This window comes from Podarcis cretensis (genome assembly GCF_951804945.1).
Source record: "Podarcis cretensis genome assembly, chromosome: 10".
Lineage (NCBI taxonomy): Eukaryota > Metazoa > Chordata > Lepidosauria > Squamata > Lacertidae > Podarcis > Podarcis cretensis.
In genome coordinates, this window is record NC_137179.1 from 31282046 (window position 1) to 31297763 (window position 15718).

Consider the following 15718-nt stretch of genomic DNA (forward strand, 5'->3'; position numbering starts at 1 on the left):
TTTCTCCCTTTTATTTCTGTCCCTTTCCTTGTCCTCCTCCATTTATGCTCCATTCAGCTGATCTGTGTGTGTGTGTGTGTGTGTTTCTGTTTTTGCCAACTCTCCGCTCCCACTATCTTCCTCTCCTTCAGTCTCATTTCTCTCCTCATTAGCTAACTGAATCCTTAGTCTATTTGGTTTAGTTTAATACAGCCTCTGGGGACAGCGCAGGCACTTCACCCACCGCTCAAATCAAATCCATCCGTTTGCCAGTCTTTCCAGCTTAATTAAGAGACACACAAGCACAGCCCGTTTCTACAGAGGTACAAGGGAATCCGGTGAGCCCTGTACGGATGGAGCTCAAGGAACCCTCTCAAGGGGCAGCAGGGGCAGGAACTCTCCTTTTAATCTGAAACTGTGCTAAAGAATAGATCAAAATAGAAAAGGCAAATGCCTGGGCACAAATGAGGCTCTCTGAACTGTCACAGAGGAATCAGCTACACATAATATTGAGCAGGGTTATAACCTAAAAGGCAGCTGTGCAAGACCTCAGATGTTTGTACTGACAACCTGCCGCTCAAAGCCTGCATGTACCGCTGCTGTCATGTGGCAGTCTTGTCTTTTGTTTAGTGTCTTGTATAGCCAAAGTGATTCACTCTGTTGGGTGGAGCTGCAACACCAGCTTTCTTTCAGTGGAGCTACCTCTACTTTTAGGTTTGGGGAAGGAGGGTGAGGCAGCGAGGAGGTCAGTTGCATCACCAGAGCCAATCCAACCTTGTCCCTTCCAGTAAGTAGCTGATGGGAGGCCAGGTGTGCAATGGTACCCCCTCCCGCCTGCTGCTACTGATGTATGCAGTAGGAATGGCAGAGGATCCAGCTTTCAAGGCGCATACAAGGAAACTCAGATATTTGTGTTAGAATTGTGACAATTCCAGCGGTCATTCTGTTTGTAACAGGACATTTTCAGGCCTTGATGTTGTAAAGATTTTGTTTCAAAAATTGAAAACCTAAGGGGTTTCCAAAGAGGGGTTGCAAAGTTCAGGAATTATTAGAGTAGTGATTGCTGTAGCTGTTCTTATTTGGAAAGTGCTTCGGCACTCGGTGCAGCACAACAATTGAATTAAAAGAACAAATGCTACCCACAGGCTTACACTCTGAACTGTGAAGCCAGTAAAATAATTTCCTAATCTATTGGTGTTATTTTTAATCTCTCAGGATTTTTCTTCCATTTCCCCCCAAGGGTTGATGCCACATTTTCACATCACATAGAGAACACATTGTAGTTTTGGCCTCAGCTAAGTTCATGAAAACAATTTGCAACTTATGTTAATTGCAGGCAATTAATTCATGCAAATTAGTTTTGTTCCTCCTCATGAAATATTCCCTCAGTAGCCGCAGCTGATGTCTGTAGAAAGTTAATAATGTGGCATTTTAAATCAACATTATAGCTTTGTAGAAAATAATTATATTTCTCTGTTTACAACTGCAAAGAATCTGCATTATGAATGTCCAGTTGCTCATCAGAAGACATGGTTGCCTTCGCACAACGTGGCCTCTTCTGCATAAAAACAGTTTTTCACCGAACTCGGGTGATCTGTATTTGTTGATGCATGTTGGTGTGCTTTGTGGACAGCACATCGTATCAAGATAGTGAGAGATGACCAACCCTTGCTCAGCATTCATGACATAGGTGACAAGCCTAGCCCCATTTACCTGAAAGTAAACCCGAATTCAATGGGACTTCTGTGTAGATGTAGTTAGGATTGCCATGTAACATACTCTCTGGAATGTTGGTTGATCTGAAGTGCTTGTGAAATATGTGTTTCAGTGTAGTCAGAAGAGGGAGGAACTGGCAATGTAGTTGCAGACTGATGGTCCTGTGGAGATCCTGTGATCTGCCTCAATGAAGCTGGAGCTTTGCTGTGAGCAGTTCTGTGGACAGTGAAAGAGAGAGCAGGAGGTAGTGCATGTGGGCAGATGGAATACTATCTGAGTGGGTATAAAATGAGGGTGAGGTCAAAGGTCAGGAGGAAGTTGTCATCTCCATGTTTGACAAGTGAGGCAACCTGATGTGAGCATCAGGAAACAAACCTGACAGGGGTCTGTTTCCTCTTACCAAGGCCTGTCAGGGAACTTGTCACCTACTGCTTAGTGGGGGCCAAGTTAAATCCAGGATAAGCAAGACGGCTACTAGGTCATGCATACAATATCTTTCTGTACATCCACACAACTTAAAAATAAAGCCCCCTAGCTTCTTCTTAACAATAGATGAATCTATCAATATTGGTTTCTCTCAGTTTCTCGTTTTTCCAATCTTGAATTCAGGTCTCACATTTCTGCATCAGTTTGCAGATTCCGCCCCCTCCCCCCACCAAAACAGTCCTTCTGAGAATTCATCAGGACATTTCTCCAAATACAGGCACTCTCCCACTTACACATGATTGACTTGTGTGCAACCACATATATGTGTGACGTCAGGAAAATAAATAAGTAATTTTTTTCCAAATCCAGAAATGGTGGGAGAGAGCTGGAGAGTCCTCGTAGCTCGCAAGGAGACCCTCCCCAGAGCCCAAAGAGGACAGAGGAAGACCCAAAGGGCAGAGGGCAGAGGAAGACCCAAAGAGACCTGAGATGCAGTGAAGCTTTGTTTTGGCTGCTCAGCCTCCCCACCTAACAGCTGACATGCGGGGTAGCACAGCAGCAGCAGCAACTTTCTTGCGTATTCTTCAGGCAGCCCCATAGCTTCAACTACAGATATTTTGATCTGGATTGGGGAGAGAATGGGGGAGAGAGCTGAAGATCGGGGGGGGATGGGTGTTTGGAGGCCTTTTAGATGGCACTCCCCAGTTTACATGATTTCAGTTATGTGTGCAGGGGCCTAGAACATAACCCCTGTGTAAGTGGGCTGTATACAAATGCTTGAATACACAGAAACACAGATTTGCAAAGAAGTTTTTGGTAATGGATTTTTGGTGTATTATTTTCACTACATTATGTTATGCACACTTTATCATTAATTTACCCTAGTATATGCATTTTTGTACAAATTACTTAGCTGGAGAACTGCATTGCAAAATTCAGAGGAATGCAAATTTCAAAGGATGGTTGTGTTTCGGTTCACATATTGTTTCAGAAATTGTGAATTAGGTAGTTTGACCCTTAAATGCAATGCGAATAAAATTTCTCCTCCATCCTTAGTTTTTTCTTTTAAAAAATGCTTTATTAGTTTTGAAAACAAAACAATACAAATACAAAACTAAACTATACGCAACAATAATCAAAGGGCAATCCCAACCATCCTTAGTTTCATTGTTTTTCTGTGAAAGTTTGACAGGATAGCAGTTGAGTGTGGAAAATACCATTCTCCTCCCCCCCCTTTTTTTGCAATATGTATGATGATAACCCACATTTGCTGACTAACCTGCCCACAGTCTTGCTTTCTGTTTATGGAATATTCATAGCACAGAATTGGCTGTGAATCAGACAGTGTGGGCATAGCCTTTTAAGAGGGCCCTGGTTGATTAGAACGTCTGCTTTGTATAATAAGCACTAATGTAGCCACCTCATTCTTAAAAAATAATGATGCCCAGCTCAGAGGAGGCCTGTATAAAAACATAAATCATTTTTTAAAAAGAAAGCTCTGACATAAAAGAAAAATTAAAGAAGCTGAGTAGTTATCACTTTGATTGGCAACGACTAAGGGCAAAGAACAATCAGTATAATCATCTACTAGTATTCAAATATTATAAACACATGACTTATATGATGGAGAGGTTATCCAAGAGCCATGTAGCTAAAGGGAGATTTTGGCGTGGGTTACTTCATTTAAATTTTACATAAGCTTGAGTTAATGTACTGTTTAGGACTATTTATCAGAACATAACAACAGTATGTGCTAAGACCTCTGGAAAGGGTTTAATTTGAGCCAGTATTGCCACAGCTAAACTTCAGAACATTTTTAAAATCAGTGCCGTGACTCAGCCCTGGAAAGTATGAAGTAATAATAAAGATGAGCTAGTGTAGTGTAGATAAGACTTTACTCTCTTTTTAGGTCAGATGTGAGGAACTTGTGGCCTTCCATATGTTGTTGGACTCCAACTCCCATCATCCCTGACCATTGGCTATGCTTGCTGTGGTTGATGGGAGTCAAACAACTTCTGCAGAACCGCAGGTTCCCCACTCCTGTCTTAGATTAACCTGCCCCATCACAATAGCCAAAAGAAAGTACTTCTTTATACAACACATAATAGGTTTGTCAACCTTCTTGTCACTGGGAATAGTGATGGCCACTTTCTTTAGGACAAATTTATGGAGCATAGGTCTATCAATGAATTAACTTCATAATAGCTAAGTATGCCTCTGAATATTGCTTACATTTTATGCCTGCCATTGTACATGGTTCGCCTCCCCGTTTCTAATCTCACAGCAACCTTGTGGGATTAGTTAGGCTGACAGCTGGCTCAAGATCCAAAGTGAGTCAATTCTACTGAACTCAGTTGAGCTAGCCCCTGATTGCACTGTAAGTGAGGTCTGTGGTTGAGCAGGAAAACTGAATTTCCCTCACCACCGCCTGTTCCCTTCCCTCATAGAAACCTTGTGAGATAGGTTGGTCCAACAGCTGGTGTGAAACAGCCAAGTGTGTGCTGACCATCATTCCTCCCACTCCTGCAACTTTGTTAAACACCCCCAACAAAGCGTCTAGTTTGGGCTTCATATATTATCCTCATCGTTGTTTGTTTTGTATGCCAGGGTTCTTTGAGGAAAGTCATGTGCTTTAGTTGTATTGCATGTCTTCAGCCTCCCCTCCCCTCATTATTTTCCCATCCTAATAATTTGCTTCTGGCTTCCTCTTTGCTTTGCTTGTTCATTGTGTCTCTGGCTCTCCGTGTTCTGTTTTGTATTTTCCCTTCCACTCTGGAATGTGGAATTGTTAGAAGTTTTGCCTTTCCCCAGCCGTTCCTCTCCTGTCTCCCTCTCCTACGCTCTTCTTTTCTTACCCAACTCCCTAGGTAGAACCATTCCCTGGGGTGAGTGATGGCCCATTAGAAAAAGATTAGCAGATGTGCACTTGACTAGTGAAACAGATGTCAGGGAGGAAAGGAGAGTGAGCGGGAACAGGTGACCTTTTCGGTAAGAGACAGACAAGGATGACTTTTAAAACATCAGTTCCTCATGAAGGCACAGAAGGCGTGAGAGAGAGAACACGTCAGCAGGAGCAAGGAAGACAATTCACCAGTATATCATGATGCTACATTACATTTCTCATTATCACTGACATAATCTGTTCGGTTTGGGCTGGAATTGGTATTTTTGCTTTTTCTAGTTTCTGCCAAAGACTCTTCGGGCAGATTTGCTTGTGCAGCTCTGAGCTTATTTTCATCACGGTTGTGCTTGCCCCCATACAGACAAGCGCACATCTAAATAGGACAGGCCTGGTATCTCAAAACGCCTTGCCAAAAATAGGCGTATCTTTAATCCACTTGGATGTGCGCTCGTCTCTGTGGTGGGGAGCTTCATGGAAATGAGCATTAGACTACAAATAGAAGTTTCCCCCTATAACCTTTCTGCAGAATACATTTTCAGCAAAGTAAATATGCACTTGTTAATGTTACATATTTGTCTTATGCAAGCCACACTTCTCTCCTCAATACCCCTTCTGTGGGGTGGAGACTGCATTTCCCACACTTGGTCTGTGTGCTATATTTTGTGCTTGCAATAAGTTCCCCATACAGCACCTCCATTGCTATTTCTATTTGGGAGACTTGTGGGAGTGGTTCCGTGTGATATCTTTGACATTTTTAGTGTCATTGCTTGAACACTTGGGTGTGTTTATTGAACGACTGTATGCGGGAATTCCACCACGTGCAACTCTAGTACCATGTGCAGGAATAATTGAAGTAGATGGATATTAGGAAAGCTGCTCCCCACCTCTCTCCACCACTGCCCTGCCTTGTCAAAAACCACTACTTTTTGTGAAACAAGGTGAGGTCTTTAGTTTCACTCTCCCACACACTCAGCATTTTATTTGTTTGTGAGATACTCCATTTGAACATTGAGATCAGAATGAAATATGCTAGTCATATTCAGGGCACAATTCTGTGCCTCGGGTTTCACATCTCTCATCTATTTCAGATGAAGGGGGAGGAAAATGCAAGCCCCATAGACCTCTTCTCAGAAAGGCAAGGAAAAATGAAAAACACACCACAATGCGATTTAGAAATTAAAGCATTCACAGTGAGGCAGGTTATGTCTATTTTTACAAAACAAGTTTCTGTCCTGCTCAGTCCTCACTCGTGTTTTCTTCTAGCGTCTCCTCCCCCCAACTCAACATTTTCAGAAGTGGGTAGTGGTAGTAAAATGCAAAATATATTCTAATGCGATATCTGCCTTGGAGAGTGATAGGTTGAAATTACAGTTGGCATTCCTTCATGTCCAGGATAAATATACAAATTTTAGGACAGCATCCTATTTTCAACCCACCTCAGAACACATATTGCAAAAGCTGCTATCCTCCACACCAGCTTGCAGGAGTCTTACACAGAGGCTTATTGAATGATCCAAAATGTTCTTGTTCTGCCTGATTCTTCAGCTCAGGAAATGAAAAGTAGATGATGATGATGATGATGATGATGATGATGATGATTTATTTATACCCCACCCATCTGGCAGAGTTTCCCCAGCCACTTTGGGTGGCTCCCAATTGAATATTAAAAACAATACAGCATTAAACATTAAAAACTTCCCTAAACAGGGCTGCTTTCAGATGTCTTTTAAAAGTAGGATAGTTGCTTATTTCCTTGACATCTGATGGGAAGGCATTCCACAGGGCATGCGCCACTACCGAGAAGGCCCTCTGCCTGGTTCCCTGTAACCTCACTTCTTGCAGTGAGGGAACCGCCAGAAGGCCCTTGGTGCTGGACCTCAGTGTCCGGGCTGAACGATGGAGGTGGAGACGCTCCTTCAGGTATACAGGACCGATGCCGTTTAGGGCTTTAAAGGTCAGCACCAACACTTTGAATTGTGCTTGGAAACGTACTGGGAGCCAATGCAGATCTCAGGACCAGTGTTACATGGTAGAGATGGTAAAAGTAGAGATAAATAAGGGGAGGGATATCCACTTCTTTCTGAAATTACCGTCTGTCTTTTCTTCACCCTACAATACAGGTTTTTAAGTTATGAGGGAAGACCCTTAGAAGTTAATCCTATGCAGATTGACTCCAAAGTAAATTCTGCTTCCCTGGGGCTTACTACAGTGTGCATAGTCTTATCTTACAAACACTTACTCTTCCTTCTGTGTGACGATGTACAAGATCACTCTCTTAGTTTTTACGTTCCATCTTTTGCCTTTTAGCACTTGCATTATTAGTCAAACATAATTATGGGTGGAAATAGAGCCCTTGTTTCTCCCATTCTGTCTTTACTTTTTCACTTAGGGAAACTGGCAGCTTTAATAAAGAATCATCTGGCATGGGAAAGGTGTGCAGTTGTTGTTGTTTCCCCCTTCTCATTGTGTTGAAATTAGCGTGAAGTCACTGATCCTGAGAAAGTGTGGGGATGAATTAGTAGGCTGTGGAGAGAGAAGGGTTTTGCTTTTTCAGAATACAGGAGGGAGGGGATTTTTTTGGACAGCAGTTGTCAAAACCACTTGGTGTGAGTGAACAGATGATTATGTGGGACAAAGCGCTCAGGAACTGGAATGGGAACTCAGGAGAAAGCATCGGAGGGCAGGTGGTTGAAGTCTATTCATTCAATCACCTATTTGTTCTACACACACACAAACTAAGCAGAACTTGAGTGCAAAGCATAACAAGCTCCTCTTCGATAAAATACATTCCAAGATATCTACATATTCCATTGGGTAATTAATGAGACAGCAGCCAAGAGAGAGAGTTATGAGAGAAGATTAGCAGAACAAGGCCTAGCAAGCTGCTACTAGAAGAATATGGGTATAAAAAGGGACTGGGGGTGGGAAGCTGAAAACACCGAGAAAAGAAGAAAGGAAGGATAGAGGAAAGTTTTGTTCGAAAATATGCATTATTGCAAATGGAGAGGAAATCTCAAAATAACTGGGGTGAGTGTTATTTTTTGTTTCCAAAAATTGATTGATTGATTGATTGACTTTTGCATTAAGGGAAACATTAATTATTATTATTATTATTATTATTATTATTATTATTTATACCCCGCCCATTTATACCCCGCCACTCTGGGTGGCTTCCAACAAAATATTAAACTACAATAGTCCTTCAGATATTAAAAGCTTCCTTAAACAGGGCTGCCTTCAGATGTTTTCTAAAAGTCTGGTAGTTGTTTTTTCCTTTGACATCTGGTGGGAGGGCGTTCCACAGGGTGGGCGCCATTACTGAGAAGGCCCTCTGCCTGGTTCCCTGTAACTTTGCTTCTTGCAGGGAGGGAACTGCCAGAAGGCCCTTGGTGCTGGACCTCAGTGTCCAGGCAGAATGATGGGGGTGGAGATGCTCCTTCAGGTATACTGGACCGAGGCCATTTAGGGTTTAATACAAAACAATTTTAAAAAGAAATGTGCTAATTCGTTTTAGAAAACAGCTCTAGTATACCGTCATAGTCTGGTGCTAGTGCTCCAGCACATGCCATGGATGGTGGAAGTGATAAGCATACCTTGTTGATGGTTTAATAAAAAGAAAAGAAAAGAAAAGCAAGGGATTGAAATAGTTTGTGCCAATTAAGCAGATGAGAAAATATATATCCAATGATCATAAAGAACAACAAAGTTTGATGCAAAACAAAATTATTTATAGAAATAGTCAGTGAAAGACCACAAAAATGAAATTGTGTGCTTCTGCTGTTTGAATACAACCAAGTCCATAATAGAGCTATGTCTGGCAATCCAGCAGTGAATTCACTCTAAATTTTTATAGTCTAAGATCAACATTAGTAACATAGTAATGTAATTCTATAGGAGGCAGAAGAGGGCACTAGTACTGTTAAGTCCCAAATATGCATACATTAAAATGAGAACATGAAACTTGCAGAAATAACTTATACCTTTCTCAGTACTGAGATGCAAATTTTACAGATAAGGTTTTTCAACATGCATATAACGGCCTCAGTACAAATGCCCTGAGGATCTTCAAAACAATTTCAAGTTCCCAGTTGGTATGCTGGTCCATAATCTGTATCACATATCCTTATTCATAAGGAACCAGCATTCAGTACAATATACATGGTATATTGTAAATCTCTATGGAACATCACAGTAATCCTCAATCTTCTTTGGAACACCAAATTGGCACATTAAGCTTCCTGCAATCTCATTTCTTCATTTCATAGGGTGAAGCTGTTCTTCACCCTAAAACAGCTACAATTTAAAAAACAGCAACAACCTGCAGTCCTGGAGACAGAACCAAAACAGAACATAAAGGATTTAAGGTAAAAACTCGGGGATAACAAGTGAAACATCATGAAATATTGGGACATCACTGGGAGATGGTGGTTTTACAGACAGACATTTAACATGCAATTTAAAAAATAAATAATAAAATGAAAAAGTTGCAAGAGTGTCTTCTCTACCCAGAGTCCCCATTTCTTGCACACTAGGCAGAACAGTGTGTGATAGAAAGTTTACTAAATGGCTTCTAATTTTATTTTATTTTATTTTATTTATTTCTCCTGCAGCCAGAAGAGCTGACTAATATTTTGGAAATCTGCAATGTTGTGTTTACCAGCATGTTTGCCCTAGAGATGATCTTGAAACTTGCTGCCTTTGGCCTCTTTGATTATCTTCGCAATCCTTACAACATCTATGACAGCATCATCGTCATCATCAGGTAATGATAATCAAAGCTATGCATCAATGTATGAGAAGTAGTGTAAGAAAGATGGGTGAGGGTCAGTTTTGGGGCTGCCCAAACTCATTCCAAGCAGTGTTCTGAGCAATGTTGTGTTGGGACAGCACATCTCAAGCCATTCTAGCCTTTGGTGACGCCACTACTTTATATTAAACATTTTAATCAATAAAATGTGAGAGCCACTTGAAAAGGTAGTGCACAGGACCAAGGAACTTGCCATTCTGGAGTCTATTCTCGGCCTTTCCACCAGCTTTCCTTTGGATTCAGGACAATTCCTATTAACTTTGTAACTGTGATCCATTTTGCTATATATAAAACCATGAGTATCATGGTTCTGCTTGCATAAATCCGTTAAACATGGGGGGGGGGTTAGTATTCAACTATGTCCTACTCAGAAGAGACCCACTGAAACTAATGAACCAAAGTTATTCAGGTCCATTAACTTCAATGGACATTCCCTGAGTAGGACTGGTGTTAAATACCACCCACTGTCCAATCATATAGCTCCCCATGCATCCTTATAACTGTAAGAGAACCTTATGCCTAGATTCGCCATTCACTGCAACTGTCCATCAGTTTCTAAACACCCACCCTGTTCAGAGTACCATTTATACAGGAACGGTGGAAGCTGCCTTCTATCAGGTTGATTTAGCTCAGATGAATCTACTCTGACTTGTGACAACTCTACAGGGGCACAAGGCTTTGCTTCCTCACATCTAGAGGAAATTATCCAGGAAGTTCCTGACTCTAGTTTTAAGAATCCTGGTGCTATGGCATCTGCTTCAGTCAGCTCCTCCCTGCCAGTTTCCAGTTTGGTGGTCCCCTGATCACCAGCTTCAGACTCAGACCCAGGAATCTTCTCTGGCTCCCTCACTGCTGGAGTCTGGGGTCAAAACAGGCCCTTCATCATGCAGGTGGGCAGCTGCAGCTTCCTACTTCTGTCTTAGAACTCTAAAAGCTGCTGGCTCTGCAAGAGGTTTTGGCAGCAGGGAGAGAGATTGGCGACCAGGACCTCCCTACTTCCTACTTGCCAGGGTGCAGTGCACCTGAGAAGAGGGGAGCTTGGTAGTGGTAGCCAGAAGACATTATTCAACTAGGTTTTACTCAGTGTAGACCTGCTGAAATTTATGAACAGGACTAAGAAAAGGAAAGGAAAGAGCCCCTGCTTTCACCCTTGAGCAAAGCACCCCCAAAACCATTTACGATGTGTGTGTATGTTTTTTGAATTATGGCTCCATTGAAGGTTACCAAAACAGTTGCCACCTGCAAACATGGGGGGGGGCAGGGCAGTGAACTGGGGCTGCCGTTTTGGCTAAGCTGTAGTTTTCACCCTTTGTTTCTTCCCTTCTGGTTCTTGAGGCTGGAAACAAGCTTTCGCTTCTGTGGAGCATCATAACATCTTTGTATAAAATGCTTTCAGGAGAGATCCTGAAGGAACGTGGAAGGAACCTGTTGAAATTGACTAAGGGAAGGATATAAGGGGAACATTAACTCCAAAGAACAAAGAATAACTCAGGAGTTATAAGCAAGTGTATTTTGTTCTCACCAAATTAATTCAGACAAACTTTGTATTTCTTACACATAGGGATATTTGGTTTATAGACACCAGTGCAATTGACAACCGAAATTATCTCCCTCCTTCCCGCTCTCTGGCAAACACAGTCTACCTGGATCTCAGTTAAAGATCACTCAAATAAAAGTTGCTTCTATTTATAATATTCACACTGTCATTCATCGTCCTTTGGGATTCCTTTCTATTACTTTTCTCAAGGTCTCACTCTGGCCCTCCCTCCCCCTCCCTTGTCTCTTGTTGCTTTTGTCCCTGTTTTGTAGCATCTGGGAGATCATAGGCCAAGCTGATGGAGGCCTGTCTGTGTTGAGGACATTCCGGCTACTGAGGGTGTTGAAGCTGGTGAGGTTCATGCCTGCCTTGCGGCGTCAGCTGGTGGTGCTCATGAAGACCATGGACAATGTCGCTACCTTCTGCATGCTCCTCATGCTGTTTATCTTTATATTCAGGTGAAAAGAGGGATTCCAGGGTGCAGGGACACTATCCAGAATGAGATCCATTTTACTTGTTCAGTCACAAGAAAGGATGTTTGTTTGTTTGTTTGTTAAAACTTGCTGTGTTAAGGGGGGAAACACTTTTCAAGGCAGCTTTGCAAAACTCAAAACACAGGAAATTATTATTACACCACACACACACACACACACACCAGCAGTGCAAATCAGCTAAATGCAGACTTCTGTCTTCAGAGTTTTATTTTGCTTAGCCGTGATAATGCCATGGGAAGGGAATTCCAAAAGTGTGGGGTCACCACTAACAAAGCCCCTGCCCACCACCACCAGCCTAATGGGTCTCACTGGTGGGCTGGTGAGCAAGGTCTCAGGTGCTGATGTTGATGTATTAGCTGTCTTTCAGATAACATAGTCCCAAACTAGTTAGGGTTTTACAGTATACGCTAAAACAAGCACCTTGAATTGGGCCTGGAAATGAAAAAGTAGCCAATGTAACTGATGCAGCATAGGTGTAATATGATCTGGATGTCTTAGCAGCCACATTCTGTGCCAGCAGCATTTTCCAAACAGTCTTTAAGGGCAGCCCCACACAGTTCATTACAGTAATATAACCTGGTTGTAAAAAGCCATGCATCGCTGTGGCTAGGTCAGGTTTCTCTAGCTAGGGCCACAGCTGCCAAACTAACCTAAACTGATAAAAAGCACCCTTGGCAACCAACATCACAACCAAAAGCACCAAGTCCAGGCTGTATTTAAAGGGAGAAAATTGTTGTGAACTCTCTCTGCTCTCTGTGCCTTCCTTTTGGGAGTCATGTGCAATTAAACACTGTTTCTGTGCCCTTAATGGAAAACAGTGTGCAATAATGCCAGGATCTGAACAATTCAGGAAATCACCAATTAAAATGACAGTTCACAAAATCAAGATAAATGCAAAGTAGCTAGTCAGGAAACCCTGAACTGCTGCGCTAACAGAAATGTGCAGGTAGAGGAACAGACATTCAGACCCTTTAAGTATGGGTTTTGCTGACAGTTACCCAGGGTTAACAACAGACAGAGCATTTTTCCCCTGAATAAAAAGGAAAACAAATTCACGGTGAACGAGCCTGGGATAAATGGGATTAGAACTAGTAATCTAAGTCGCAAATGAGTGACCCATGACCCAGCAATATGGTGGAGTCTGGGGTTCTGCTACAGCCTCCAAACTGGAGTCTGAGGAAGGGAAGGCAGCCTCTTCCAGCCAGAGAGGCACTGGCATGACAGCTTCTCCTGGTGCTAGAATTCCTCATGAGGTAAGGACACCAAAGGCTGGTTCTGAGGGCAAATCCTCCTCTCATTCCAAGATGTTCCCTATATCCATGACCTCTTCTTCTGGGGGTGAGGAGGCAGAGCTCTGGGTCTTGTGACAAGCCATATATGTATTGCCCCAGTTTCTTTAGTAGAAGGATAGGATACATATGTGGTAAATAAATAAGAACATTTCAATAATGAAAATTACAGCAGAAATGTGTTGATTTAAAAATAAAAAACTGTTCTTTCCAACAGCATCCTGGGAATGCACATCTTTGGGTGCAAATTCAGCCTCAGGACTGACACAGGAGACACAGTCCCTGACCGGAAGAATTTTGACTCCCTACTTTGGGCTATTGTCACAGTGTTCCAGGTGAGACCAAGAAATAGGAAAAGGGAATAAGGGGAGGGGAAGGAGACATGTCTTCCCAGAAACAAGGAGTGATTAAGGGAAAGGATCGGATTTGAACCATCAGGCTTGTGGGCCTGCTGCTATGCTTAACACCATGCCATCAGTTGCAACCCACTAATGATCGTGAGCTCAGCTCGGCCCACTGGTAAGGGAGCCACAGTGTTTCTGCTACTCTGCAGTGAACTGTAAATGACAACCCACTACATTTCAGAGAGTGCTTGTGGCATTGGAACAGCACAACACAGCCAATGCATCTCCTCAGGAAAAAAGATATATCATGACCAAAACAGGAAAAAGTTCATGCATATGAGCGGGCTGAAAAGGATAAAACTAATTAGATACTTTTTACCTGTCAGTTAACGTATTTTCCAGCCTGCATGTTTTGTTCTTGATTTGACTTTGCAAGCTTGGGTTCTGTGTTACAGATCTTGACTCAGGAGGACTGGAATGTTGTGCTCTACAATGGCATGGCCTCAACTTCACCATGGGCATCTCTTTACTTTGTGGCTCTCATGACGTTTGGCAATTATGTTCTGTTCAATCTGCTGGTGGCCATCTTGGTGGAGGGATTCCAGGCCGAGGTGAGTTGCTACAGTAGCTGCTTTCAGGGAGGGTATGGCACACATCTATAGCTGGTTGGGGACATAGCCTGAAGGGCTTAGAAAGGGTGGCAAGGCATCCCATGTCCAGTGATCTTCCAAGGAACGTGTTTGTGGAGGGTGGTTTTCAAAGCAACTGCAAGAAAAGCAAGGACATGTGCCATTACATGGCCTGGACACTAAGGTGTCGCCTCTTATGTGCAGTGGCATGCCAGCTAATGATTTCCATAAAGTAGTTTGCCTTGCCTTGGAAATCCCCTACCAAGCTGAAGCCACAAAATGCTGGAATCACAGGGAAGCACCTCCTTTGCTCTCAGGATGCTCACAATTCCCAGGTCTTTGATTTTATTTTCCCAATGCAGGGTGATGCTAACCGGTCATATTCAGATGACGATCAGAGTTCATCAAACAATGAGGAGTTTGACAAATTCCAAGATGGCCCGGGTAAGAGAAGGTGGTATAGGAATTCTGCATGACTATAACTGCAGTGAGAACCGCTGCATGAAATCTAATTTGTGAATATATTGGTTTTCATGAGAGTAGCGAAATAAAGTCTATTACTTAATATTGCCCATTTTCCCTATTTCTCAAGATTGGCTGCAATTCTGGCTTATTAGCATAACTACCTTGAAAGTTTGAATTAGGCTGCAATCGTAGTGACTTACCGGGGAGTAATCCACATTGATCTCAGTAGGTCTTACTTTTGATTGCCTTATAAGAGCGGAATAATCTTGGATCCTACTTACAGTTGTGTTGGTCTCTGCTTTTATATGTGAAAACATAACATCTTGGAAAGTTCCCTCCTTAGGAACATAAGAAGCTGCCTTATACTGAGTGAGACCATTGGTCCATCTAGTTCAGTAATGTCTACACTGATTGACAGTGGCTCTCCCGAGTTGCAGGCAGGATTCTCTGTCTTAGCCATATCTGGAGACACTGGGGATCAAACTAGGACCTTCTTCATGCAAAGCAGTTTCTCTACCACTGAGCTACAGCTTTCCCTTTTCATCTTCCTCTTCCCCAAATGTGCTCTGAGTCCACAGCAATGGACAATTTGGATGCATTTGCATTTCTAATAGTAAAAGGCAAAGCTATTGCAATGTTTTACTAAAGGATTTTGATGCCTTTTGGACACACTGTGGCCCAGATCCTGTCACTTCTCTTCGAAAGGCAACAGTGATGTCCTAGACAGGCTTGGCGAAATCAGGATACTTGGCTTTTCTACTCGACCTCATAGGAACTAGGATAACAATGATGAAGATGTTCAAGCTGCTGATGGAACTGGGCTCCCACACTGAGTTTCAATCAAACCCCTAGTGTTCAAATCACACAAAGCACATCAGACGGAAATAAAAAATATGTGTAAAATACCCTGTGGCTACTGATTTGACTTGACAAAAGGTTGGATTCAAACATCAGTAAAATCAGCCAAAAGACAGGATGGCAGAATTTTGTTTGTGTGATAGCCAAAGCAATGCCCTCTGCTCTTCTTTGAGAATACTGCAAATTGCCCTTAACACAAACAGCTGTAAATGCCAGTTACAAGCCTGCGTATTCTTATTAAGGACCACAGTGAAGAGGGGGAAGTTTGCTGG

At 42.5% G+C, this 15718-nt stretch overlaps 1 protein-coding gene across 6 annotated transcripts in view; it reads left to right on the plus strand.

Annotated features, from left to right (window-relative positions):
• Positions 1-15718, plus strand: part of CACNA1I (calcium voltage-gated channel subunit alpha1 I) — a 366532-nt gene that overhangs the window by 295705 nt on the left and 55109 nt on the right. For 5 of the 6 annotated variants that reach the window (XM_079994542.1, XM_079994543.1, XM_079994544.1 and 2 more), the window contains 5 exons: positions 9634-9785; positions 11640-11825; positions 13368-13485; positions 13950-14105; positions 14459-14567. In XM_079994542.1, coding sequence (XP_079850668.1) covers positions 9634-9785; positions 11640-11825; positions 13368-13485; positions 13950-14105; positions 14459-14567 — 721 coding nt within the window. The remainder of the gene's footprint in view (positions 1-9633; positions 9786-11639; positions 11826-13367; positions 13486-13949; positions 14106-14458; positions 14568-15718) is intronic. The other variant, XM_079994545.1, reaches the window with a different exon arrangement.